Source organism: Sitophilus oryzae, unplaced genomic scaffold (genome assembly GCF_002938485.1).
Source record: "Sitophilus oryzae breed Bouriz unplaced genomic scaffold, Soryzae_2.0 scaffold_1576_pilon_pilon, whole genome shotgun sequence".
NCBI classification, from domain to species: domain Eukaryota; kingdom Metazoa; phylum Arthropoda; class Insecta; order Coleoptera; family Curculionidae; genus Sitophilus; species Sitophilus oryzae.
In genome coordinates, this window is record NW_022146254.1 from 3,127,942 (window position 1) to 3,155,571 (window position 27,630).

At 32.0% G+C, this 27,630-nt stretch overlaps 1 protein-coding gene across 2 annotated transcripts in view; it reads left to right on the forward strand.

Moving 5' to 3' along the window:
- The window catches only part of LOC115879411 (protein tweety), a 79,659-nt gene that overhangs the window by 31,736 nt on the left and 20,293 nt on the right, over nucleotides 1–27,630 (forward strand). The window contains exons 1-4 of one of the 2 annotated variants that reach the window (XM_030896235.1): nucleotides 9,891–10,116; nucleotides 22,682–22,927; nucleotides 25,352–25,519; nucleotides 27,296–27,576. In XM_030896235.1, the coding sequence (XP_030752095.1) occupies nucleotides 22,796–22,927; nucleotides 25,352–25,519; nucleotides 27,296–27,576 (581 nt within the window). In that variant the 5' untranslated portion in view covers nucleotides 9,891–10,116; nucleotides 22,682–22,795. Of the gene's footprint in view, nucleotides 1–9,890; nucleotides 10,117–22,681; nucleotides 22,928–25,351; nucleotides 25,520–27,295; nucleotides 27,577–27,630 lie in introns of those variants that run through there. The other variant, XM_030896234.1, reaches the window with a different exon arrangement.

Consider the following 27,630-nt stretch of genomic DNA (forward strand, 5'->3'; position numbering starts at 1 on the left):
TCGACAGAAGATTTTTTGATAGACGGAATCCACGACTGTAGTATACAGGGTTATATTCACCTCATTCGACACGGAGCGTTGTAGCCAAATGATTATATTTTTAGAAATTGTGAGTGATGGGATCGTTGGAGGACTTATTTAAAATTATTTTCAGAAAGTACAGAGTGTCCCAAATAAATCTTCTTTTTGAGGTGCCTCTTCTTAGTGAAGATTGGCGATAACCACAGCGAATTCTTCTCGCCTTTCTGCTGTTCTAACGAGTCTTTGGACATTCATTCCTGTCCAAAGTGTCCAATCCCTTATATTTCTCATCCACGACATGTCTTCTGCTTGGACCTCGCTTCTCTTCAATTCTACCTTTGATGTATTAGGTTGTATTTGGCGGTCCTTATAGAATATGACCAAAGTATGCTGGTTTTCTTTTCTTTATTATATTTAGAAGCTCTTTCTTTCTCTCTTGGTTCATGCGATGTAATACGGAGTCATTTGACATGTGCTTGGTCCAAGATATCTTCAGCATCCGACGAAATAACCAACAGAAATAAATAAAAAAGTTTTATTTTTTTTTAAATGAACACCCTGAAAGGGGGGATAGATTTTTATTAATTTAAAATGCAATGTACAATATGATTGAAAAAAAAACGGTCGCGATGGCTGTGAAATGAAGATCATTCGCTGTCATTTTATACTTATAAGGGGAATGTCATCGATGTTCATTTTCAAGCCAACTGGACGCCTTTTTTTTCGATCATACGGTATAAGTTTTACTATTTGTTCGTAATTATGAAAAAGGTTTTATAAATATGCACAGTATGGTTGATAATTTGATTTCAATATGTATTAATTATTCCAAAAAAAATGTTTTACGTTAAATTTCAAATTTTACTTTACCTTGTCAACCCACGCAAATTCTGATCCGATTTCCTTTCCGTATTCTTGGTACACAAGGAACATTTTAGCCTTAATCGTGTTACCGAAATTGATTGAAGTAAATTCCCCATACGCAGGAACGGGGATGAAGGAATTAGGAGCAATAAAATAGCTTAAAACCATCCAGAATTTTAACGAAATTTATGCCAGTTATAATTATTGTATGTTCTGTGAGAAATACTCTTAGTGATATGAATATTAAGGTTATCTTTGATATAGCTTTATGAAGTTTAATAGTATTATATTTGTGAATATTTATTAAGCACTAATGTATTTCATAGAATTTGATTAATATGTAACTCTTTGTGGTAGAGTGCAATGATTTAAATCAAGATTTAAATCGTGATTTAAATCAATGGATTTTTTTATTTTAATCGTGGATTTAAATTAAAAAAATCAACTTGTTTAAAAACTTGTGATAAACCGAAAGATAATTGTAAAAATTATAAAAACTTTCTATAAAGCTATAAAAAAGTATTCCTATATCAGATATACCCTATAACCCTATACCTATCCATCAAATAAGTACAAAGTTACACTTGCTGTTTTTAACGTCTAAATATCTTAATAGGTCGAAAATAATTGTAAAAGATATAACATATATGTAACACATATCCCTAATATCTATTTATCTATTAAAATGTTAGAGTTATTTCGTGTGAATCCATGACACTTCTAAATGGCAGAGATTTATTTTGAAACTGTGAAGTGCCAGAAATCCGGTATTTGAATAGATTTCATTCGCAAACTCTAGTGCAGGACTATATTCTTCTGATGTTAGGTTATATTTTTATTCCCGAGGACTAATCAATGTCAAAAGATAAGCTGGGGTCAAGGCTATTTTATATCGTTTTTGAAACAGCTGAATGTTGATCAAGCTAACTTCCGCCTTCCCTAATTTATCTTCTAGTTCATTCCAAATTTCCACCGACATTTTGTTCTGCAATAAGTACTTTGCACTTTGAACATTAGATGGTACTAATTTTATTCTCGAGTTAATGCAGTCTTAACTATTTCCAAAAAAAAATCCCTTTGATCTATCGGCCGATTTTTTTAATCGAAATAGGGGTATCGGCCGAGGCATCGGCAAAGTTTACAGAATAAAAAATATCTGTGACCCATGTGGAAACACATTACATGAGGACACCCGCCGTAGAAATGTTAATATTGTCAATATCGGGGGGGGTAGAGTTACAAAGATTTGGCCATTTAGGATACGTCTTTAAATTGAAAATTGATTAAAATCAAAAAAATCCGATTAAAATTAAAAAAATCGATTTTTTTTATTTTTTCAATCACGATTTTTTTGCACCCTGCTTTGTGGTAGGTATTATACAATTAAATATTTTTATATGAATACCAAGAAAAATAAATTGTCACGCCTATGTGCGTTTCGTTCCCATCATTGATAAAGTCGGAGGGGACATGATATCACGTGGATGTTAACATCTTGTTCTCCGACTTTTACCTCACCTTAACCCCGCAGCCTATCGTTTGGCGTTGACGTCGCGGTGATAGAATGTTAATTTTTAAGGCTTATGTCTGGGTAAAACAAATCGGGAGTTTATGAATGACTTGTTTTCTCTATTTTAATTTTTAACTCTATGATAATTTTAATATAATTTAATAAAAATTATATTAAATAATTAAAAAATCGAAAAATATATGAGGGGTTTTATTTAAAATAAGTAAATTGTGGCCAAAGAATGCTAAAGATCAAGAGGTGGAAATTATTTTAATAAAATAGCATACCTTGTAATAGCAAATTTGTATCTACAGTGTGGTCCACTAAGTATGCATTTTATAGGATAAGTTTTATCAATATGGAAATACATCAAAAGTTAGTGCATGTCCGATAACCGTATCAGCGGTACTTAGAATGTTTATCTTAATGTCATCTCTCAAGATTCTTTCCAATAAAGGTACTTTAGTCTTGAACGACTTTTGGTCTACTCTGTAGGTTGTTTGACTTGCAGTAATTCTAATTGCCGCTAATATGGTTATCAAACATTCACAATGTTCCCATTTCGATAGAACTTTTAATTAAAAAAAAATCCCATATGATGCATAGGTACCACACTTTATATTAGATCAAAAAAAAATTAATAAACCAGTTGTGCAAAAAAACACTGTGAATATGTTATTAAATTTCAATAAAATGTATTTAATTCTAAGCCAAATTTTAGCATAAAAAAGTCTAATTTGTTTGACCAATTTTTTTAATGGTTATTAAAATTTGAATGTTTATTTTATTAAATTTACATTAATTATACCATAAAAACATGCTAGATAGATACAAAAGTAGACATTGAAAAATTATATTTCTGAACACAACTGTAATCCATGCAGTGATGGGAAAGCCGTATTTGGCTATGGAATGATAATTACGAAAACATCCTTTTGGCTTGCATAATATAAATGTCGGAATTCCGTTGCTTTATTGTTATTATGTTTAGAGGGGCTTTGGGGAAGATCGGATGTATTAAATTTATATACAATGATTTATTGAAATAGGTCATTGATTTATTTTTTCTGATTTTTGTTGATGGATTTTCGTTCAATCTTTTTGATATTATGAAAACTAAGGTAAGTCGAAATGAATCTTTGATTTTGAAAACTAAAGATTATAAAAAAACTAGCCCGCGACTTCGTTCGCGTCGAATTAATCATTTGTAATGGTGATGATAAAGCAAAGCAAGAATTTCCATTAACATACAAACTGGATAAACTTTTCTCACATTTATGTCAGCATGAGAAAAAACAATAGTATATCGATATTATTATATAACTTGGTAATATTTGAGGGGTAGTTTCATCTTGTTGGAATTTGACTTTCGAAAATTCCGTTTGCCAAAAATAAGCTTTTTACGTCAAGCAGTTTAAGCAGAATCGTGGTTAATCAATTACCCAACTTTTTGGAACACCCTGTATGATTTTTTAAAAAATTTCAAAATGAGTATGTAAAAAAACAAAATAAATTATGCGTGTCCAAGCGTTTTCCCGAAAGACTAACTGTTTTTTAAATAACAAATATTATAATATTTGAGGGGCGTTTTCACCCTCTTGGAATTTGAAATTCGAGAAACCTCTCCTTATCGAACCTCTACACCCCACAGTCAAATCCGTTTACCAAAAATCAGCTTTAAACGTCAAGCAGTTTAAGCAGAATCGTAATTACTCAATGGTCATATTTTATGAAGCACCCTGTGTAAATTTTTAAAAAATCTTAAAATATGTAAAACAACAAAATAAAATATACGTGTTTAAGAGTTTTTTTCCGAAAAACTCACTGGTTTTTAAATAAAAATTATTCTAATATTTGAGGGGTGGTTTCACCCCCTTAGAATTTGAGTTTCGAAAAATCCCTTCTTATCAAACCTCTACACTCTAAAGTGAATCCGTTTTCCAAAAATCAGCTTTTTACGTCAAGCGCTTTAAGCAGAATCGTGACCAGATTTTTCGAAACACCCTGTATACATTTTTAAAAAATCTTAAAATATGTAAAAAAAAAACAAAATAAAATATGTGTTTAAGCGTGTTTTCGGAAACTTGACCGTTTTTTAAATAAAAAATATTGTAATCTTTGAGGAGTGAATTGGAATTTCGAAAAACTGGAATTTCGAGAAATCCCTTCTTAGCGAACATCTACACTCTAGAATTAACCTGTACGCCAAAATTGAGCTTCTTACGTTGAGTGGTTTGAGCAGGATAGTGATTAATCAGTGAGTCACTTAAGGATTTTATATATTAGTATAGATATACTTATTGTACTATATGCTTGGTTTTCGAGAATATTCGGGTGCAATGTTGGCCAGGGACATTCTTTATATCTATTTTTATGTGTTGAAAGCTACCAATAATGGTCACTTAAATTGTACAACTCTGTAGAACAGTACCATTATTAGCTTGGGTCCAATAAATATTAATGATATTCCAACTATAAGTACGTACATATGTTCAGATTACCATTAGAGATCCTTTATTAATATCAAATAGTAACTTTTAAACTTCACTGTATATTATATTAAATTTCGTCGGAGGTCTATAGTCTATAGCCTTCGAAAATGTATTTTTGTCATACGCTCCCAAAAACAGCTATTTTACGGACTCATTTCAGTCCGTAAAATGTTTCTTTTTCGGCCTAGGCCGTAAAGGTCGTCATGGCAACCTTTATGGACTAAAATGTCTAAATTCGTTATTTGGTTGTTTTATTTTGTCATTCGAAATTTGTCACAAAATCACATAAAATTATACATATATTTATAATTAAATTATTAAATACTAACAATATCAAAAGCTAAGTTATTTGTTTAAAGTAAGTACCTAGGTACTTACTTTTTCGTGGAAATAATTTAGCAATACATCTTCATTTACAACGAATACGCCATTTTTGTCTTTCCATTCATTAAAAACATCATATTCTTTCTGGTAAATGGCACGAGACTTCACAGGAAGTAAATCCAACACGATTTCTTTGGCCTTATTAGCAATATGTTCGGGATTTTGGAACATTTTAAAATTGTTGATGAATTTGTGTGATTTTGTGACAAATTTCGAATGACATGTCAAAATGCGATGAAATAAACAAACTCGTTACTAAGATATGAATTTATAAGCCAACTTTTTCAAACATTATAATTTCAAATATGGAAAATTTGCAAATATGCGTTCTAAAAAACTGTAAAAAGCGTATGACAAAAAATAGTGTATGTAACACGTACCTAAATTATGTTTTTTAGGACTCATCTACTATTTCGGACTCGGCTAACGCCTCGTCCGCAAACAGTAATGATTCGTCCTAAAAAACATCATTTTAGGTACTAGTTACATAAATAGCTATTTTATACTTCGATAAAGAGCTGTTATAATGTGGGTTGTAAGGAAGCATTAATACTTGAGCCTGAGTTGTTTGCGGTTTTCGATATGGCTTGACAGCTCATATTATGCGATATAAATAAGTCTTAGTGAAAACTGGATGGCTTCTGGATTTTCTTTAACGAAATATTGTTTTGTCTGGTCGATGGTTGAAGGTTTGAAAGAAAATGTTTGTAGTATAATAGAGGAGATATAAAATAATAATATAGTATGATTTTAGTAGGTAAATTCGTTTCATATGAGAGTTTATATTTTAGAAAATCTAGGAACTGGTGGGGTTGCAGTCGGAAGGGTTTGACAAAGAATTAATACACTTTGTTAATTGTCAGTGTTAGTTGACAATTAACAAAGTGTATTAATTCTTTGTCAAACCCTTCCGACTGCAACCCCACTAGTTCCTAGATTTTCTTTCTCACCCAGTCGATACTACTTTCTGCTTGTTTATATTTTATATAATTTATGTTCATTTTATTTTATTATAATTTATAACAAAGTTGTTGAATAGGTGCTTTCATAGACACTACACTAACTAAAATAACTGAGTTGAATTTGCATCAGTTTTTACAACTGTTTGTTGCGGAAGAACTGCGTTACGAGATTTGACATTTTTTTACATTTTATGTTTTTGACGGGTACTCATTTCATTTTGTCATCTTCTTTTTTTTTTCTCTCGGGTAATATATCTTTCGAAATCAGTAAGTAAATAAGTAAGCCTTTCAATCGCCAATCCATTCATAGCAATCGAAATTATATCAATTCAATTAATATAAAACAAAAATCGTCAACGAATATTATGATCAGAGCCAGCCCATCCATGTGGGAAGCTGACCAAAAATTTGATGTGAGACATTCAATTTTAAAATCTAGGCATTTAAAGCTCACTCGATAGTCAATTAACGGGTAACGACTAGACGCTTGACTTTTAGTAATCATTATTTTTCATTTATTGAACCAATTAATGGGGATTATTATTGGAAATTATTAGGATTTTTTTTATTTTTCTTCTTTTGTGGTTAACACTAACACTAACAAGTTATTTCCTAACACTAACTAAAATTTAAAATTTGAAGTTTGTCACCCTGTAGAATTTTGATGATCGATGAGTACCTATGTCACTACTGAAATTAAGCTTTAAATTTTTAAAGAACAATTAAACTTTGACTAGCGATAAATCATATACTTCTTTTTCTTCTAATTATTTCGGATGTGTCAATCTGTCAGTTTTAAGGTTGCCTCAGTGTTAGTTCTTGATGGGTCGACTGCCAACTGTCCTCATATACTACGTACAAAGTATAATCTACACTAATATATAAAATCCTTAAATGACTGACATTCTGATTAATCACGATCCTGCTCAAACCACTCAACGTAAGAAGCTCAATTTTGGCATACAGGTTGATTCTAGGGTATAGAGGTTCGATAAGAAGGGATTTTTCGAAATTCCAGTTCCAAGAGGGTGAAACCACCCCTCAAATATTACAATATTTTTTATTTAAAAAACGGCCAAGTTTCCGAATAAACGCTTAAACACGTATATTTTATTTTGTTTTTTTACATATTTTAAGATTTTTTAAAAATGTATACAGGGTGTTTCGAAAAATCTGGTCATTGATTAATCACGCGATCCCTATTACTTATCCTTACAACCAAAAGTTGGGTAATTTCTTAACCACGATTCTGCTTAAACTGCTTGACGTAAAAAGCTGATTTTTGGAAAACAGATTGACTTTAGGGTGTAGAGGTTCGATAAGAAGGGATTTTTCGAAACTCGGATTCTAAGGGGGTGAAACTATCCCTCAAATATTAAAATATTTTTTATTTAAAAACCGGTAAGTTTTTCGGAAAAATTCTTAAACACGTATATTTTATTTTGTTGTTTTACATATTTTAAGATTTTTTATAAATTTATACAGGGTGTTTCATAAAATATGACCATTGAGTAATCACGATTCTGCTTAAACTGCTTGACGTTTAAAGCTGATTTTTGGCAAACGGATTGACCGTGGGGTGTAGAGGTTCGATAAGGAGGGGTTTCTCGAATCTGAAATTCCAAGACGGTGAAAACGCCCCTCAAATATTACAATATTTGTTATTTAAAAAACGGTTAGTCTTTCGGGAAAACGCTTGGACAAGCATAATTTATTTGGTTTTTTTACATATTTTGAAATTTTTAAAAAAAATATACAGGGTGTTCCCAAAAGTTGGGTAATTTCTTAACCACGATTCTGCTTAAACTGCTTGACGTAAAAAGCTTATTTTTGGCAAACGGATTTTTTGAAAGTCAAATTCCAACGAGATGAAACTACCCCTCAGATATTACTAAGTTATATAATAACATCGCCATATTGTTTTTTCTCATGCTGACATAAATGTGAGAAAATTTTATCCAGTTTGTATGTTAATGGAAATTCTTGCTTTGCTTTATCATCACCATTACAAATGATTAATTCGACGCGAACGAAGTCGCTGGTACACGCTAGTTATTAGATATATTTGTTGCAGGCGTATCGACTAATTCGGCATTTTGCAAAAAAGACTTGACGTATTATAAAACGTCGACATTCTAAATTAATAAAAGAAGGAAATTTTACAAAAGAGCCTATCTGTTTTTCTTTCTTCAAAATGTCTAATAAAGAATAGTCAGATTGCACAAAACATTTTACACGGGATTGGTATACCTAACACCTAAATTTAAGTATCCAAGGAACATTTCTTGGACTTTTCTTAAAAAATTAGGAAATAGAACAACATAGTGATGATTCTGTTAATGAGAGTGTGACCAAGGATGATTATTATAAAAAACAAAATTTATTTTATTCAAAAAGACAGCAAAGTTTCACAAAAAAGCCCTGGACACAGAATCGAATTACAGAGTATAATAATTAAATCTTCTTCTTCTTAGTTGACATCTAGTCGATCTGTTAGTTTTAAGGTTGCCTCTGTAGGAGTTCTTGGGAGATTGGACTGCTAACTGTCTTTCCATCTTTTTGGAGGTCTTCCCGGCTGTCTCTTACCCATGAACTTCCCTTCAGCTATGTATGGTTTCTTCCATGCGTTTTACGTATGCGAACCATTGTCTTTCTCTTGATGGGGGGATTTCTAGGATGACGTGGGGTGGTGTGTTGCCTAGTGTGTACGCAAAAAACATACGCCCAGATCTTCATGACGTGGGGTGGCATGGCGTAGAGTGGCGTGTGGCGTGATGGGGCCCCGGCTTAAATTCTGATTAGGCTTTTTGCAAAGCGACTGAAAATAAATAGACTCTTTTTAAAAATTTCTTCTTTTTAAAAAATGCCGTCAGTGGCGTCGAGGAAAACCGTTTCAAAGATACTAGCTAACAGCTAAATTATCTAAGAATATATAGCAGGAAACTTAAGACTAGGTCCTGCACAAACAAAAAGAAAAGCAAGCTTTTCTAAGCCATGCAAAATTACAAATTTTGGAGTATTGTAATATTACAAAATGTATCTCATTCTCAGATGAAATCAAATTTTTATTTTTTATTAATGAAGAGGTAATTAAAAAATGCCCAGTTTGTTTTAAACAATTATTGTGTGTTTAGTTTTATGAATCTATTACTCATTTTGTTTTATCAGGATTCTCTATTCAACTTGCTGATATAGGAAATAATAAGTCAATTCAATAACAATGATCTAGAAAGATAGGAGGTAATATTCCTTCCTATTGTTGTTGTCAACAACATAATTCTATTTTTTTTTCAGTCGGGTTCACGTGCACTAGACCTCGTACTCTTTGTACAATGTTGCCGCTTTTTAACTATTTTCTTTAAAGTTCCCAACACTGTTGAATTGAATATTTATTACTGTATGTTTGTTTTTTATAAAACAATTAATATTCTTCTGATTCTAGAGTTGGTATTATATCATTATTACACATTATACATTATTGTTACATACTAGTGGCGCTGTAAAGTTAAAGTGTATATTTTTTATTTCTGGGATAAATGTGGCAACATTTTATTATCAATTGTATCTAGTCCTTTGAGTGCAGTAGTACTGGTAGTACTTTAATAAAATATATTTTATCAAGTTCTTCGTGCCCGAGTTTGTTGTCATTGTGAATTTGTTTAGTTTTGATTTACTCTTGTCCGGGTACATTGCAAAATTGTGTTATAGCTTTCGGTGATAAGTTTGTTTGTTTGTTGGTGGCAAACATGTTCAGTTTTCTAAAGTTTGTTTACTTTTTTGCCATAGTTGCAAAACTTATGTCATTTTGTGTTAAAATGGTTTTTCATGAGGAAAAGCTAAGAAGCATGAACTTGAGCAAAAAGAGGAATATTAAGTATTATTGGTGAGTCAATAATTGAAATTGTCGTATTTATACAGGATGTATACAAAAAATCTTACTAATTCCAGAGTAAGAAACGAAATTTTTCATATTTTCTGTTTCGATTTGTTGTTTTTACCACAAACATACTTTATTATACAGGGTTAAACACAATCCGGACCAAAATTTTACTTTTTTGATTTTTGATTTTTTTATAATGTATCTCAAACTTAGAGTATGGCATATTACTTCCTTCATCTCTTGTATAGTTTTTAAATTTAGTGTGTAATTTTAATGGGATTAATGGGATTACTAAGACCCATATTTAAGGCTGGGACTGAATTTTCTTTTTTTCTTTTTATGATGTTATTATGATTAGATGCCAAAATTGTATTCTTAGTCATATCTCAATTTTTTCAAATGAAACGAGGGTGGCTCATTGTCTCATTGACATATTTGGAAAAATATTTTTTTTACGAATAATTTGGTACCACAGACTTGGTATTTCGAGTCAAATTGTTGCATTTATGACCATGGACCCTAGATTGAAATTTAAAATGGAATTTTTTCGGTTGAAAATGTTTTTAATGTTGTTTGTAATTTTCTATCAAATAGCGTAAAAAAGCCTAGACTTCCATTTAAAAATCAAAAGTTGTAGCCATTTCCGGTGATACAGGAAATGAACGAATCTAAATGATGATTTAATCATAAATGCGCCATACGTCCTCAATCCTCATTTATGTCATATACTAACATACCAAATCTCTTTTTGATCTGAATAATTAAAAAGTTAAGTGAGCCGGTGAGCCACTTTTTAAAAACACCCGGTATATGTACTTACAGCTAGTTCTGTTACACATGCTATTACTTTTTGTGCTTTTAGTTATACATATTTTTATTTATTGTACTTGACCATGACCTCAAAGTACTTGTCAAGTTGTTTTATGACAAGTCAGTTTCGTAATTTTTTCTTAATGACTTACATATTTGTCATTCAAATGTTAAGTGGGTTATCAGTGAAGATATTAAATTTATAATTAACATTTTATTAAAATTATTAAGATTCATTAAAATAATTAAGGTAATAATACATAATATAAAAATTGATTTTTTAAATTGGTTCTCAAACATAATGCAACCAAAATTCGAACTTTAAAATGTTTATAAAATATTTTTTGAATTTTGTCTATTATCTCTTTGATAATATTAATTGCAACAAAACGTAAACAATACCAAAATTATTTATATTATTAATAGTAAACTAACTGCAGTGACACCGAAAGGGTTTAATCGAATTTATTATCGATTTTGTTTAAATCAATATATTTTGTTTATACCGGCACACAATTGAGATATTTAATGGTATGGCGTCAAACATTTTTTGCAAAATCAAGGTTATCACTTTGCATACAGATACAATGTGATAACTATGTAACTAAAATAAACTTTAGTATACTATACAGGATGAGTCTTAAATAAGTGCAGATACTTTCGGGGCTGGTAGACAGTGCCGGATTAAGGTCCTAGGGGGCCCGGGGCTAGGTGCTACCCTTGGGGCCCCCCAGGTCGGATTATTTTTCCTCATTGCTGTTATTTTCACTTAAACTAATATTGCTTGAAGTTGAACAGGAAGGCAGTTCATGATCTTGGTGTTTATTCAACTCAGAATTTGACGTTGAAGGGGTTTTGCAAATACTAAAAAAGTCTGTTACTTTAGGCAATTTTAAAGTTTTCTTCTTATATCTTAAATTAATTTAAAATATCGTTTTCTATTTTTTTTTAAATTAAAAAATCTAAGTTTTCGTAGATTTAAATATACAGAGTGTTCCGAATCTATTGTACCAAAATCTAAAGGTTGGTAGATCTCGCCAAAATAAACGTTTTGAGATGGGACACTGAGGGTGCATCCACACTATCCTGAAAACGGCGTATCGGCGTAACGGCGTAACGACCTTGAATCGATTTCCAGTAATTCTATTGGCAGAAATTTTTGACAGATAAAATTTCTGACAGATGAATTTTTCAGCCAATAGAATTACTGGACATCTATTCAAGGTCGTTACGCCGATACGCCGTTTTTAGGATAGTGTGGATGCAGCCTGATGGTCGGAAATGCGTCGTTTTCAAAATACAGGGTGTTAAACTTTTAAGAAAAAAAATCGATCTTTTTTAATATCTATTATACCACTACTATACTATTTACTATAATACCAAAATATTATTGAATTGAATATTATTGCACCGTTTTCGCTTGAAATAATAAAAACCATTTTCATACATGTGACCAAATCGCTAAAATGGTAATGAAATTTTAATGGTAAAATTTGAAAAACGACAATAATTTAGTTTTGGTTGAACATAGTTCGTACTATGTTCATAGAAAGAAGTTTTTGGAAAATAAAAAATCTTTTTAAACTTAAATTTGCCGTTTTACAAATTTTGCTATTTAAATTTATGGTAACATTTTAGCGATTTGGTTATGCATGAAAATGGTGTTTATTTTTTTACGCAAAAATGGTGCGTCGGATAAAAAAAGTCAAGAAATAAAATATGTTGTAAATTGAATGGGGATTTCAAAAACAATATTAATTTTATTTAAAAAGTAGTGGCGTTACCATTCAACGCGAATGGCAATAGAGACTTCAAACTCTACAGATATAAAAAGACTCAAAAGACCTTTAAAACAAGGTATCACTCGACCCCCTATTCCATTTAAAATTATTTTAAGGGTGATAGTGCCGTCAAAGGGGTGCAAGCAAAGAGGGTGTAAATACCAAGGTACTTATAATATATTAATGCGCTTATTTTTAAAAGAAGAAAACTTAAGAAAGTTATTATTAATTTAATTGTCAATACCAAAATTATTATATAAATGATCATATCAAGTAAATGCATAATAAGGCTAAAACTGATTCCTACCTTACGTTTAGCAGATCCACTAAGATATTTTCTGCTACATGATATTTTTTAAAATACTGGTATACACTACACAGTTAAAAACGTATTATTGTTCTTGTTTTCTTAAATCTATTATTCGCAATCGCTTACTTCATAGATGCGCTATGCAAAATTACTAATCAAATAGAATAAAAAGAGGATTCTAATCTGAGTAATTCCCCTAGCGCTTTCGGCTTTCGGTAATTCATCCATCCCGAAAAATTTAAAAAGAAGAACGAGCCATTGTCTATGCAGCACTCTTGATATTTTTTGGGGAAAGTGTGTTGCCGCCCAAAAAAAAAGAAGAAGAGTCAGTGTTTTTAACATTATGAGAATAACAAGTTGTCTGTTGCAATATATTGCAATATATTTAATAAGACTAAATACCTATGTACATTTTCATTTAACTAATATCGATTAAATTCTCCTGATTCGGGGGCCCCTCTCAATGACGGGGCCTGGGGCTATAGCCCCCATAGCCCCCCCCTTAATCCAGGCCTGCTGGTAGATCTTGATAAAAGAACTTTTTCAAGAACCGCTGGATTTTTCAGTTTTATTTTCTCTAAATTTAATCTACTATACATAATATAGGTATTTTTACAGTATGTTCCCGGATTGTCTTTACAAGAGGAAACGTTTTTTTACTATTGACATTTTGAGAAAAATGCATTCTTTATAAAAAAATTTGTCTGTTCTAAAATGGCTAATCCCGTTTATACTTTTCCAAATTTCCATGTCGTTTTAGAGAAAATTTGAAATAACATGAAAACAGTTGAATTTTTTAGTCCTAAAAATCAAAAGGTGTTTCTATGGTAAAATCATTTCGATTTCATTCTTTCCAAGATTGTTATTGATAGAAATTTAATTAACGACATATTTTTTGCTGTTTTAAAATGTTAAAGAAATACAAAATTTATTTAGTTCATTTTTACGGATAGGGTAGGGTAATAATAGCTATCGGAAAATGTGATACTTTAACAACAGTAAAAAATATGACGTTAATGGAAATTAATAATAACCATCTATCAAAGAATGAAATCTAAATGATATTGGAATAGAAACGCCTTTTTATTTTTAGAACTTTAAGACTTTTTTTTAGGAAAATATTGAAATATATTTTTATGTGTTTTTTAAATGTTCTCTAAAACAGTGTTTAAATTTGGAAAATTATAAACGGGATTAACAATTTTAATACAAGCAAATTTTTTTATGAAGAATGCGTCTTTCTCAAAATGTCAATAATAAGAAAGTTTTTCCTCTTGTAAAGACAATCCGGGGACATATTGTATAGCTGATATACCGGGTGCGCCTCAAAAGTGGCTCACCCCCTATAACTTTTTTATTTTTTCAGATAAATAAACGAGATTTGGTATGTTCGTATATGACATAAATTGGGATTGATTGACGTATTCAATTGTTTTCGGTCACTTCCGGTTTCACCGGAAATGATTACAACTTTTGATTTTTAAATGGCACCCTCGGTATTTTTTTACTTTATTCGATAGAAAATGACACTTTGAATGGAATGACATATCACATGTCAACTTTTCACATTTTCGCATAGGGTTTATTTGAAATTGTAACATGCGGCTTATAACGACAATTTACTCGATATACCAAGTGTGTGGTATCAAATTATTCGTAAAAACATTCTTTTTCCAAATATACTAATGAGCCATCGTCGTTCCATTTGAAAAAATTGAGATATGATTAAAAATACGATTTGGGCATCTTTTAGACGGCCAGGACAAGACTCTAAAAACATTAGACGATAAAATGTATTTTTCCAAGGCTCCTTGATTAAAATTTAGTGTTTTTAACACAGCCGCGGCACTCTAGATTGAAATTTAAAATACAATTTATTTTTGAGTAACTATATCAAAAGTTGACATATGATATGTCATTAGATTCAGAGTGTAATTTACTATGGAATAAAGTAAAAAAATACCGAGGGTGCCATTTAAAAATCAAAAGTTGAAGTCATTTCCGGTGAAACCGGAAGTCACCGAAAACAATTGGATACGTCAGTCAATACCAATTTATGTCATATTAAAACATACCAAATCTAAAAAATAACAAGGTTATAGGGGTGAGCCACTTTTGAGACGCATTCGGTATTGTCAAAGTATTACGTTTTTGAAGTGAAAATTAAAAATTTAAAATTTTGTTTTCGAAACAGAAAATTTTCATTTTTTTTTCGATGTACTTAAACAGCCGTTAAACGGTAGCCTACTAAAATGCCGTTAATAGATATTGTGACGTCGTTCATGTCGGCGGAAAGTAATGCCTAGCTATAAGCATTTTGCAATGGCACCTGTGGCTCCGTGGCTGAGGCTATCGCTTCGTGAACGAATGGGCCGTGGTTCAAACCTCACGCCGACCAAGACTTTTTTATATATTTTTTTGCTTATAGCGTGATCTTATTGCATTGGTTTCACTCTTTTTGGTTGAAATGGTTTAGTTATTTGGCGGGTTGGTTAGCGTGATTATTTGGAGGGTGTTAATTTATTGGTTAGTTGGTGGGGTTGGTTGGTTTTTACTAATTTATATTTGTTTTTTATATTTTTTTATCAGTGTCGAGGTTAGTTCCGTTGGTTAAGTTGGTTATTTGGTGGGGTAGATAGCGTTGGTTAGTCCTTATAAAATTCCTATATTTTATAAAGCCGTCAAGTGCGTCACATCAACGACGTCATACCTATTAACGGCATTTTAGTAAGCTACCGTTTAACGGCAGTTTAAGTACAGCCTTTTTTTTCGCGAAAATAACCTCATAGACGTGTTTCTGGGGTCGAAGTATACCACCTCTAAATATATTTGCATTTACTTACCCTGAGAGTACCCTTTATTACTTACCCATAAGACTCACCCTGTATAATAATCTTAATGATACTTCAGATGTTTTCGTTATGAAGTTTGAATATGACGACGGGTAGTACAGAAAGGAACTTATTTTTAAATTGAATTGAAATGAAGTATATTTTTTGTTAGTAGACTGCTAATAAATTACACTAAAATATGAAAAAGTGTTTAAACATAGAACTCTGGCAGTGACTTGTTTTACAAATGACAGTTTTTGAACCTTGCCAAACATATGTAAACCTGTTATGTTGTATTTTTTGTATGATTATTGTATGACAGTGTATAAAATAATGAAAATGTCAAAAAACTTCCTCTAGGAAACAAGAAAGATTCTTTGTTATGGTTCACGAAATAAAACGGTAATCGCTGTAAACTTTTATGAATTTGTCATTCCTGTCTCGCCCAGTTCAATATGAACAGTGTCGACAAACGTACCGATAATAATAGAAATAAAAAAGACTTCCTGTACAACGACCTATCTTGTCAGCGAGGTATTAAAAATGAAAACTATTATTCTTCGCCGGTTCTTTTTATTTTGTCTTCACGATGTATATTCATGATATGCCGCTTCCTAATCGAACCGTTCCATTCTTTTCACGGGCGCGTAAGGTAATTTGTTTTGTTAAATGTACTGGAAAAAGCTATACGTATTTATTGTTTTGGAAAATAATTTCGTTCTTTATGTCGTTCAATTGATTGTTTAACATATATATGAGATACGCTATTAGTCATTGCCACTAATTCAAAAGTTCTTAAAAAATTGGTCAAGTGCGAGTCGGACTCGCGCACGAAGGGTTCCGTACCATTCATTATCTATACAACATTAGACACTATATTATTATAAACTTTTTTCCGATTTAGCTGAAATTTTGAATGCGCGTATAAGCAATTTAAAAAAAAATGAAGAAACACATTACTAAAAATTGTATTAATCAATAATAAATATGTAAAAAGTGAAAATAAATATGTAAAAATAAAAAAAAATGACTAAAAAAAGTCGCCTTGACTAGGATTCGAAATTGCCTTACTACGGTTCCAACGTCATAGCAGCGTAAAATCCTAACGCCTTTAACCACGCGGCCACCGAGGACTTGAAAGATTCTATGTAAAATTTTTACTTAAAAGATAATGTTTAGTGAAAGTACTTTTTTATTTATAAACATTTATTTAATTCTATTTTTAGTATTTGTTCTTATAGCAGCAACATAGATACATTATCTGTAAAAATTTCAACTGTCTAGCTATAACGGTTCATAAACCTTTGTGACGGACGGACAGCGAAGTCTTAGTAATAGAAGGGTAATAGGGTTCCCGCGTTTTTACCGTTTGGGTACGGAACCCTAAAAAGTAAGAAAACTATTTTAATATAATTTGATATGTTTTTTATTTCATGTATCATGTTAAATTAACATTATGTCTAGCATAATATATGATTGTGCTAAAAATAATTTATTACAAAAATAATTCTTATTCCTTACTGCACTTAATGACTTATGCTATCAGAATTGAGAGTATCAAAAATAAAACAGAATAGTTTTGTTCTCTTAATATTAGACTATTTTGATGTCGACCGGACATGGTATTTTTTATATTTTTTACTAAGCGTCATTCCTCTAGGAGATGCGTGACCTAGTGGGAATCTCCTCTGGCACTTTGGCTGGATCTAAGGATTATCTTACTGTCTTGTCCCTGGCTGTAGTGTGGTGGTCAAGGAATTGCACCAAGACGTATAACGATGCCGATGGGACTACAATGTCCATCATACCAGGCACCCTCTACTGTCTTTGGCCCTGTATCACGGGCAGAGGGTATGGGGGTCTTAGCTTAACCGCCCGGACCAAGAGGAGAACACTAAAGAACTAAATCCTATGATGGCGGAACCAGGTCAAAGGGATACGTTGCTAGATAGAAGACTAGCCGCTACTGGTTTCAACACTGGGGCACCAGGAGGCAACTTGTATTCTCGTGTCCCTTACTTACTTCTACATTCGGGAGTCTGTGTGGTGTGGAAATGGACCGACTAACCCTTGCGGTGTAGAACACAGCTTTGCCTGAATTTTGTAAGAACATCGAGTTGGCGAGTCATCAACTCGAGGGAGCAGGACCATGGTCAGGTCCAGGTGACCTCAAATCCAGGCAATAGAGAAAAAATATATATTCTCTATTATAGATCCGGGACAACACCGGTATGAGGTCTAAGAAGAGACAATGTTAAATAGGTGGAGAAAATGGTTACAGATCCCCCAACCTCCACCTCAAGGATACTTGAGCTGTAGACCGTGGAAGGGTGTACACCTTCGTAGGAGGTAATGCCCACTCCTCGAAGGACAAAGGGTTGTTAGGTTAGGTTAGGTTTGATAGGATCAGGTTTGGTAGGTAGCTCTTCTAGGTTTGGTTAGGATGGCAAATACCCCCTACAACAGAAATCCCCATGTATGATGAGTTATAACTCGAGAAAGGTGGACACAATAGATATTTAAGGTCGCGGTGATTAACTTCCTTCCACTCATTCTCATTCTAACTCTACTGTTAAAGAGTTTCAGACATAAACTTATTTATATGAATAACAAGTATTTTCATTTACTTTGTTTTGGCATAGTTTTTATTGATTTCAAAAGTAAGGATTTTTATTGAACTGTTTTCGCTCTTGATAATTTTGTTTTAGTATATAGTTTAAAGACAATAAAAGGACGAACACCACTGTGTAACTAATAATACCAGTACATGTTATTGTTAAATTAACATAAACGCGTTATGCCCATTCTCTAATTAAATTTGTAAAACATGATGAAGGTTTTAGTACAGTTAATTAATTAATAACAACCATTAGGTACGCCATTAGCCTACTACATTAGGTAATTATATTGCACAATCCTAATGTAAAATATTGATTAGGACAATAAGAACGATATTTTTTCCTTTTCAAATACATATGCCGAAAAAATTAAATTAAATATATAGGGTGATTCAGATTTAAGGTCAGGAAGTTCAGAACTAATTAAAAAAAGTACTTGCAGTACTTGCAGTCCGTATTTCAATCTAATCCAACTTTATGAACTTAATCCGGGTTTAATCATTAAAATGAGCAATGAAAACATTATAGTGTATTCATTTTGAAAATAATTATTGATCTTGATAGAGGTTGTAGACAACCTAACCTAACGTATTTTCAATTAATTCATACCTAACGAATTCTGCTTCTGTGCATCGTCTGTCATTACTGCAGATCTCCACATACTTGTCTTTTACGTGTACAACACGTTAACCACAACATGTACTCAACATTGGGCAAACATGTACGTTGTTGTGGATAAGAGATGTATTAGATAATTGGTAGATCTCGATAAAATAAACATATTTCTTCTTTACCGTTTTTCAAATTAAAATATATTTTTAAAAAATTTTGAGAGCCACCGAATTATTTCTGTTTTTGCTTCCCTTTTAGTGCCGCAAAAAAAGTGATGCCAAATGCCCACTCGTAGGAAGTATCCGAATCATGGGAAATTTCGAGATCCAGATTGAAAAAGGAAATTTTAACCAAAAACATCATATTCATGGGAAATTCTAAATTCGTGTATTATTCGTTAAAAAATAGTTATCGTATACGCATTTCTCAGCAAAGTGAGTAAATTCAAACTAGTATTACTGCAAAACACAGTTTCTGGGTTTGAAATATCCCACTTCTAAAAATATTTGCACTTATTTAAGACTCACCTATATAAATATTTATGATTTTTATTTAGTTTTTTTTGAGATTATTTTATTTTGCTGGAAAAAATTAAAATTTATTTTATATATAAAATTATATGTATAGTGAATGTGATAGATTGTAATTTTTAAACCATTTGCTATTTTTCGATTATATGACACATTCAATAATATAAAAGACAGAAGCTGCAGCAAGAGTGTGAGTAATAAATTATTGTAAAGTTAGGTTAGGTAATTATTGCAGAAATTAGTATTTTGTGTATAAATATTGTGTATATTATTTAACAAGGCGATTCACAGCTCTATAAATAGTTATCAGATAAAGCGTTGGTGTAGTAAACATATTATGGTGCAGATTAAATTTATTCTGTACCTAATGGCATTTGAATGTACTTTAGAAGTTAGCATGAATGTAATTAGGCGCAGTTCAGTAATTTTGCCGAACTGGCGCACAGTGCTTCGAACATATGGCTCTAGAGGACAAAAATCCAAAACTTCTCTTTTATTGTAAGCAATTTATTCAAACTAGGTTTATTTGACACAAATGATGAGTACTCTCATTGTACTAAATGATGATGTTCTTAGTCCCACGTTTATGAAAAAAAAATCTTATAAATAATAATAATGTTGGAGCTGTGTTCCATCTAAGCAAATAATAAGTTATAGTATGAAAACGGTGTAAGTATTAAATAAATTCCTGTGATAAAAAAGAATTGAAATAACATTAGAACATGATTCCTACAATATAAGCCTAATATAAGATAAAAATGTTTTTCTTTAATGAAAAAGAAACATTAATGTTATATTTAATTAAAAAAAAAATTAAGATACTATAAATTTACTTTAGGACAACAAAATGCATAGATCGTAACTACTCTGATTCAGGAGAATCACTGCTGACAGAATCTTCTAAATTTATAGTATCTAAATCACAGGTAGATGAAGTATCCTCACATATAAGATATTTCTGTACATCATTTTCTAATATGTTACTTTTTCGCGTTGTTACTGTTCATTTTGTCGGTATGAGGGGTTCGGATGTTAATAGTTACCTCTTTAATAGACCATATGCATATATTATTTTTTCCTTTTCTTGGGTATGAGATTTTATAATAAACTGAAAGATGGACACTTTTTTTATTCGACGTTTCGCTCCAACATAGTGGACTTTTTCAGGCACAAGTGGTGTCTCATTTGACTGGAAGGTTCATCAATATCTAATAAGAACATATTTTTTGAAATACTAATAATTTTGAGTTCTTGTCCTTATGATCAAGCCAAGTATTAGCCAGATCGGCATTGCTTATCAATCTTACTCCATCTGAAAAGTATTATAAAATAAAGTTCGTCGCAAGCAGACGCAGGTGAACTATACAAAAATAAAAGTGTATGAATATGGCAACAAAAATATTTAATAAATACGATATGTTTTGATATGTTTTTTTAAATGCCTTTTGAAGTTTGAAAATGTAAAATTTTTATACCCATTTAAGAATCATCTTAAAAAATAAATAAAAACTAAACAATCACGAACTTGTTTAGAAATAAATTTAAAGTACATACCTTGTTTAACAATATCCATAGTGGCTTTCAATTAAGTACGTACCCGTTTAACTCCATAATATACAGAACTACTATGAATGTTATTCTTTTCACTGATGAGATAATGATCGCAAAATTTATTTTTAGTGAAAATATTTGCTAACAAAAACGCTGCTTATGAAAAATAATATACAGGGTGGTTGAACATTGCTATAAGTATAAAATTATATATTCAGATATTAGTAAATTTTAACTTATTTTTTGATTTTTGTCCATGGGACGAAGCACTGTGTGGCGGTTTGCACCTATTAGAGCAAGTCAGCTATTAAACATCGTATTTAATATTGTAGTACATTACAGTGTGGGGCGTTTGTTTTATTATTTAGTTATAGCAAGCAGATTTCAATATGATTTGTGTCTACACAATACACGTTCTATACTCTTCCCTACGAGTACTGGAAGATATCGACAGACGATGTCAAAAAATTGATGTTCTTAAAAAAATTGTAGAAATTGAAGGGGTGGCTTCAATAACCAGGCAGCTCCATTTTAAGAAATTTTGCTTGCTGCAAACATCTCCCAGGAGCTATCCTAGTTTTTGCTGCAAACTGAAAGCAAGTTAGCTCCAAAGAACGTTGTCATTTATGTACTGCTAAATGGAGTTATCTTATTGTTGCAGGGAACGATTGGACTATTTTTTAAAGGGCAGTTCAGTAAAAATCTTATTTTCGTAAAAAAAGTGGAGCTGCCTGGTTATTGCAGCCACCCCTTCAATTGTTTCTAGTTAAAATCTATCAAAAAAGTCCAAGACTTGTAAGAGTCTTGCTCTGATTGAAGATCAAGACCAAGGCTGGGTCCTGCAGTCCTGCAATCCTGCCTCAGAACCACGACTACTATTATTATAGACTGTAAGACCATGGGAAGTTTTGGTCTTCTATTTGCTCATCACTAAATGGTTATTTAATGGCTATATAGATGGTAACAATTTACAAGAAAAGAGTAACTTTCAATGGCAATTTTTTGATGAGGTCAATCTCTAGACGTAATTTACTAAAAATTGACATGAAACTTGTCAAAAATTAACATTTGTTATAAAAAGATTAAAAAAGAATTGAACGTAAGACGTACTAAATAAAAGAACAAAGAAGAGTACTGGCCAAGTTAATGACGTCTAGGGCTTGACGTCCCTAAAATTATCATCGATTGTTACTCCCCAGCGGTCTTTGACGCCATTTTTTTTTCGATCGTATGTTACCATCTTTTGGTAGCCTTCTCTTATGACCCGCTCAGACGACTCGTATATTTGGCAAACATTTATTATTCGTATACAGGGTCCGGCAATAGTCCTTTGGGCATCTATACAACATTTCTAAGTTATTTATTATAGGAGTTACGACGCACTATCGCCGAACCCTCTAAGTCAATAAAAAATGTTTGGTAAGTAAGCGAGTCTTCAAAAGCCGCCTTTATGCGCACTCGACTCAGTGCTATAACAGATTATAATCTTCTTACAATATGTTTAATAGGTAATTTTCTTTTTCAGATTCGTTTATACTTGTACCACTCAACCTTCGTCTCTACCCCGACCCAAGCAACGATGGTATAGGCGGCGTGGGCTGCCCCTCGCCCCGCCGCTCCCGGTCGCTTCCATTACGTCATGGGCGCCCGTTCCGATGACGTCTACCGGCCCCCAAGGCTCGCCGAATGGCTGCACCGGTTACCTCACGTCAACGCCAGCTTCAAGGAGGTGGACAGTACCTTCGATCCGAGCTCATCCGTTTATCTAGAGGTGGGTACCTACTTTAGACAATTCATACAAGATTATTTTTCTGTGAAATATAAAACCTCTTCTACACCAAGTTCCGCCAATGATCCTCCACCCAGACAATGCAACTTACACAGCTCGAAAAACAATTGAGTTATAAAAGCAAGAAAACATAGAATTCTTGGACCCTACTCCATATAGTACCAACCTAACTCCTAACAACTTTTTTACTTTTCCAAAAATTAAGAATTGACTGCGTGGTCAAAGGTTCCAATCCAGAAAATGGAGTCAACGCCTTCAAAAACATAAATTTGAAGGTACCAACAAGCGAGTGGAATAACTGCTTTCAGAATTGGAGAATATTTAGAAAAACAAGAGCGTTTAAAAGTTATCTACTGCTTTTTTCTACCTCTATATACTAAATATAAAAGACAAATCTCAGTAATAGAGTCCTATATTGAATTTATTAAAGATACAAATCTTATACAAAATATGTATATTAAGACTTTGTCATGATTTTAATGAATTTTGAAGATCTTTAGTACCCCATGCGCTTCCTTAAAAGTTTGGCATCACTTCCTGAATACTAATCATGTTCTTAGCGGTATTATATTAATAAGAAGTGTGTTGAATTGACTGAAGAGGGCATTCACTCATCCATAATTTTACTTTTATTGTATTTAGCAGTACATTTACTGTTTAAATTCAATCATTTTAAGTGATACTTTCTTCTGTTTGGATATTTACTCACTCAATTCTTATGCTACTTCCATTACCGTTCTTCCATTTGTACGCAAAGTTTTAAAATACCAATAACCATTGTTGTATTAGATATACAATAGAAAATTTATATGAGATAACAAGTTATACCGTATCCAACACGCTGTATTATTAAAGGTGTGTTTTCAGAATAATTGCCTAGTAAATGTCTACCTTTATCATAAAAAGGACATTATTTGAATTTATAGGGTATATTTAGTGTAATAAATTATTTCCTCATGTTTTGGTCCATAAATATCCCTTAGAATATTTTGGTGTGTATTTTCTGCTTTATATTTCGTAAGGAATTTGAATATTTTGTATAAATCTTATTAATATGTATTACAGAGTTTTACAGTAAGTATTTTGTTTTCATATTGACTCTTTTGAAATCAAAATCTTAAAATACTTAACATTTTCGTTTAATATAAATGTTAAGAATAATTAATGAATATTTTTTTCTTACGCTTGACGTAAAAAGCTGATTTTTGGAAAACAGATTGACTTTACGGTGTAGAGATTCGATAAGAAGGGATTTTTCGAAACTCGAATTCTAAGGGGGTGAAACTAAGGGTGAAACTATCCCTCAAACATTAAAATATTTTTTTATATAAAAACCGGTGAGCTTTTCGGAAAAACTCTTAAACACGTATATTTTATTTTGTTGTTTTACATATTTTAAGGTTTTTTATAAATTTATACAGGGTGTTTCATAAAATATGACCATTGAGTAATCACGATTCTGCTTAAACTGCTTGACGTTTAAAGCTGATTTTTGATTGACTGTGGGGTGTAGAGGTTTGATAAGGAGGGGTTTCTCGAATCTCAAATTCCAAGAGGGTGAAAACGCCCCTCTAATATTACAATATTTGTTATTTAAAAAACAGTTAGTCTTTCGGGAAAACGCTTTCAAAAAAACATATTTTGAAATTTTTTAAAAAATCATACAGGGTGTTCCAAAAAGTTGTGTAATTTCTTAACCACGATTCTGCTTAAACTGCTTAACGTATAAAGCTTATTTGTGGCAAACGGATTTTTTGAAAGTCAAATTCCAACGAGATGAAACTACCCCTCAAATATTACCAAGTTATATAATAATATCGCCATATTATTTTTTCTGATGCTGACATAAATGTGAGAAAATTTTATCCAGTTTGTATGTTAATGGAAATTCTTGCTTTGCTTTATCATCACCATTACAAATGATTAATTCGACGCGAACGAAGTCGCTGGTACCCGCTAGTACAATGATATTTATAAAAAAAATATGTCGAACAACAGAAAATTTATCTTCTCTATCATGTCATAAACACGCGTCCAGTGTTAAAATTTAAGTGTATTGGTGTATTGTGGTGAATTAGTGTTTTATTTTACCGATATTACTTTAGTTGTGTTTGACAATGACGAATGATATAAAAGTTAACAAACTTTAACAGGCATTATCATTCCACTAATTGTAAGATTTATTTCATTTTTAAAGGTATTTTAATATTTTCGACGGTACATGTTTCCGTTCTGCACGTTTTTTTATCTTATCGCGACAGTTGGCCAAGTCAAAAGGGCTTCTAATTAATTTTATACGCTTTATTTTCTGCGGATACGACCCCGTCAAGAGCATGAACCGCGAACGACGACCCGTTTTATCACTTTGGTGGGGTCTAAACGTTTTCCTCTTCTTTTTGTTTTCAGAGTTTGGGGATTTTAGCCTCGATACCGGGCGCATGGCTTATCTTCACCCTGTTTATCTTGCTGCTTTATCTGCTGACGAGATGCTGCGACCGGAAACCGAGACACGCCAAATCAATTTCGGCCCTTAAGGTCACGCTGGCGATTACGTCGGTGCTGTGCTGCGCGGCCGTAAGTATATCCACAAGAAGAGATATAAACTAACATAGAATAAATTAGAGTGTCTTATAAGTAGATAAGTTAAATAAATTCCTTTCCTGTATATCGGTCTATAAATCAAAGATTTTTTTTTGGTTTTCTTCGCTATTGATGAACAATGGTAAAAGTGTCAAAAATGTATACTCATCTCCTTATGCTTACGGCACATCGACAGTCGGCGATTTCCGAGCACTTGGACTTTTCCTTTATTTTAATTATACAGGGTGCTACAAATTCGAGGTATGAGCATTGGTATCTCAGTAACTGTAACAGATAAGAACATGGTTAAATTGGGGCAAAATTGCGCTTTAGGATGTTCACCAAGTTGCAATCAAAAAAGTTTTAAAAGTTTCAAGGATTGCTAGTTCTTTGGAAAAACGGATTTTATTGAAAATCAATTTTATTTTTTCCTGTCGTTGCTTTTTAGAGAATCAAAAAATTAACGGCACATTCTCATAGCCACTTTATTAAGGCTATCTGATGGTATTTTTTGATTTTCAAATTAGCTGATAATTTGTGAGATACAGAGACCAATTTAATTTTGTTAAATACGGCCTTCATTTTAAATGCAGGCTCTGCCCGGCTCTGTTTGTTTTAAATATTATAATCTATTCATAATATTTAATCTATTCATCGTTACAATATTGATAAGCTTTCAAACTTAACAATGACGTGGGGTAAAACAATGAATGCGGAAAATCAAATGCAATAAGATAATAAAAAATAATGTTAATATAATATAATATAAACAATCAAATCATTTCCCCGGAAGACGGATTGGAAATGGTAGAGCGGTATAATGGTAAAGCGAGGTTCCTGGATCTGTCGCCAAGCATTACTTGACGTCATTTAAAGTACGTATACATTTCAATATTTACAGTAAAAACTACAAAATGCATTCGGAAGTATAAGAAGATCTGTTCAAAGAGCTATAAGATTGAACGAAAAATAAATTTGTGCATTATGGAGGGTGGTAACCCTTTCGAACATGTAGAGCATTAGAACCTAGTTTGTAGAAGTTGATTTATTTATAATAACTACGATTAATATTATGCATATTATTAGATCGTACACTGAGAGAGATTTCAAATTCACAATAAATAATGTTAAAAATAATATCTTTAAATTGCTGACCTGGATATTATTTATTTGAATCTTTCAATTAGCTTTGATCCTTATTAATTAACGTTGATCAATATAGTTGCGATGAATATAATGATATGAAATAAATTATAAAACCAGAGTCAGACTTGAAATTATTTTAAATAATAATTAAATAGTTTTGTTATTGTTAAGGTACCCAAAACAAAAAAAAGTATCAAGTGTGGCATATCATTGTACTCAGGAGACCGAGTTCTTTCAAAACCTGAAATAAAATTGCAGGTCCGTATATTAAAAAGTTAAGGCGGCCTCTGTATCTCACAAATTATCAGCTAATTTGAAAATCTAAAAATACTATCAGATAACCCTAATAAAGTGGCTATGAGAATGTGCAATTATTAGTTTTTTGATTTTCTAAAAAGTAACAACGGGAAAAAATAAAATTGATTTTCAAAAAAATCTGTTTTTTTTTTCAAGAAACAGCAATCCTTGAAATTTTTAAAACTTTTTTGATGGTATCTTGGTGAACATCACAAGGAGGCATCTTTGTCCCAATTTAACCGTCTTCGTATCCCGAGATACCAATACTCGTACCTCGAATTTGTAACACCATGTATATTATATTTATTTTGATTTAACTTTTTTCAGGTTGGTTTGGGTCTATACGGTAACGACGATCTGCACAACGGAGTGATCCAGACCTTGAACCAGGCTCGCACGATCGACGGTCTCGTTGCTAAAATTCGCAACCACACCGAAGCAATTGAACGACAGCTGCGTATCCAGGCCGCAGCTGATTTCACCGCGATCAGATCCATTTTTGATGACTCCATTGTCAGTAATATGACTGTTTTTAAAGCTGCGGAACTGCATTTGAAGAAGCTCGTCGCCAATAATACTCTGGCAGCAAATGCTGCAGCTGAAATCAGGTAGATATCAGTTTTTACAAGAATGATGGAATATAAGAAATGTTGAAAACGTTT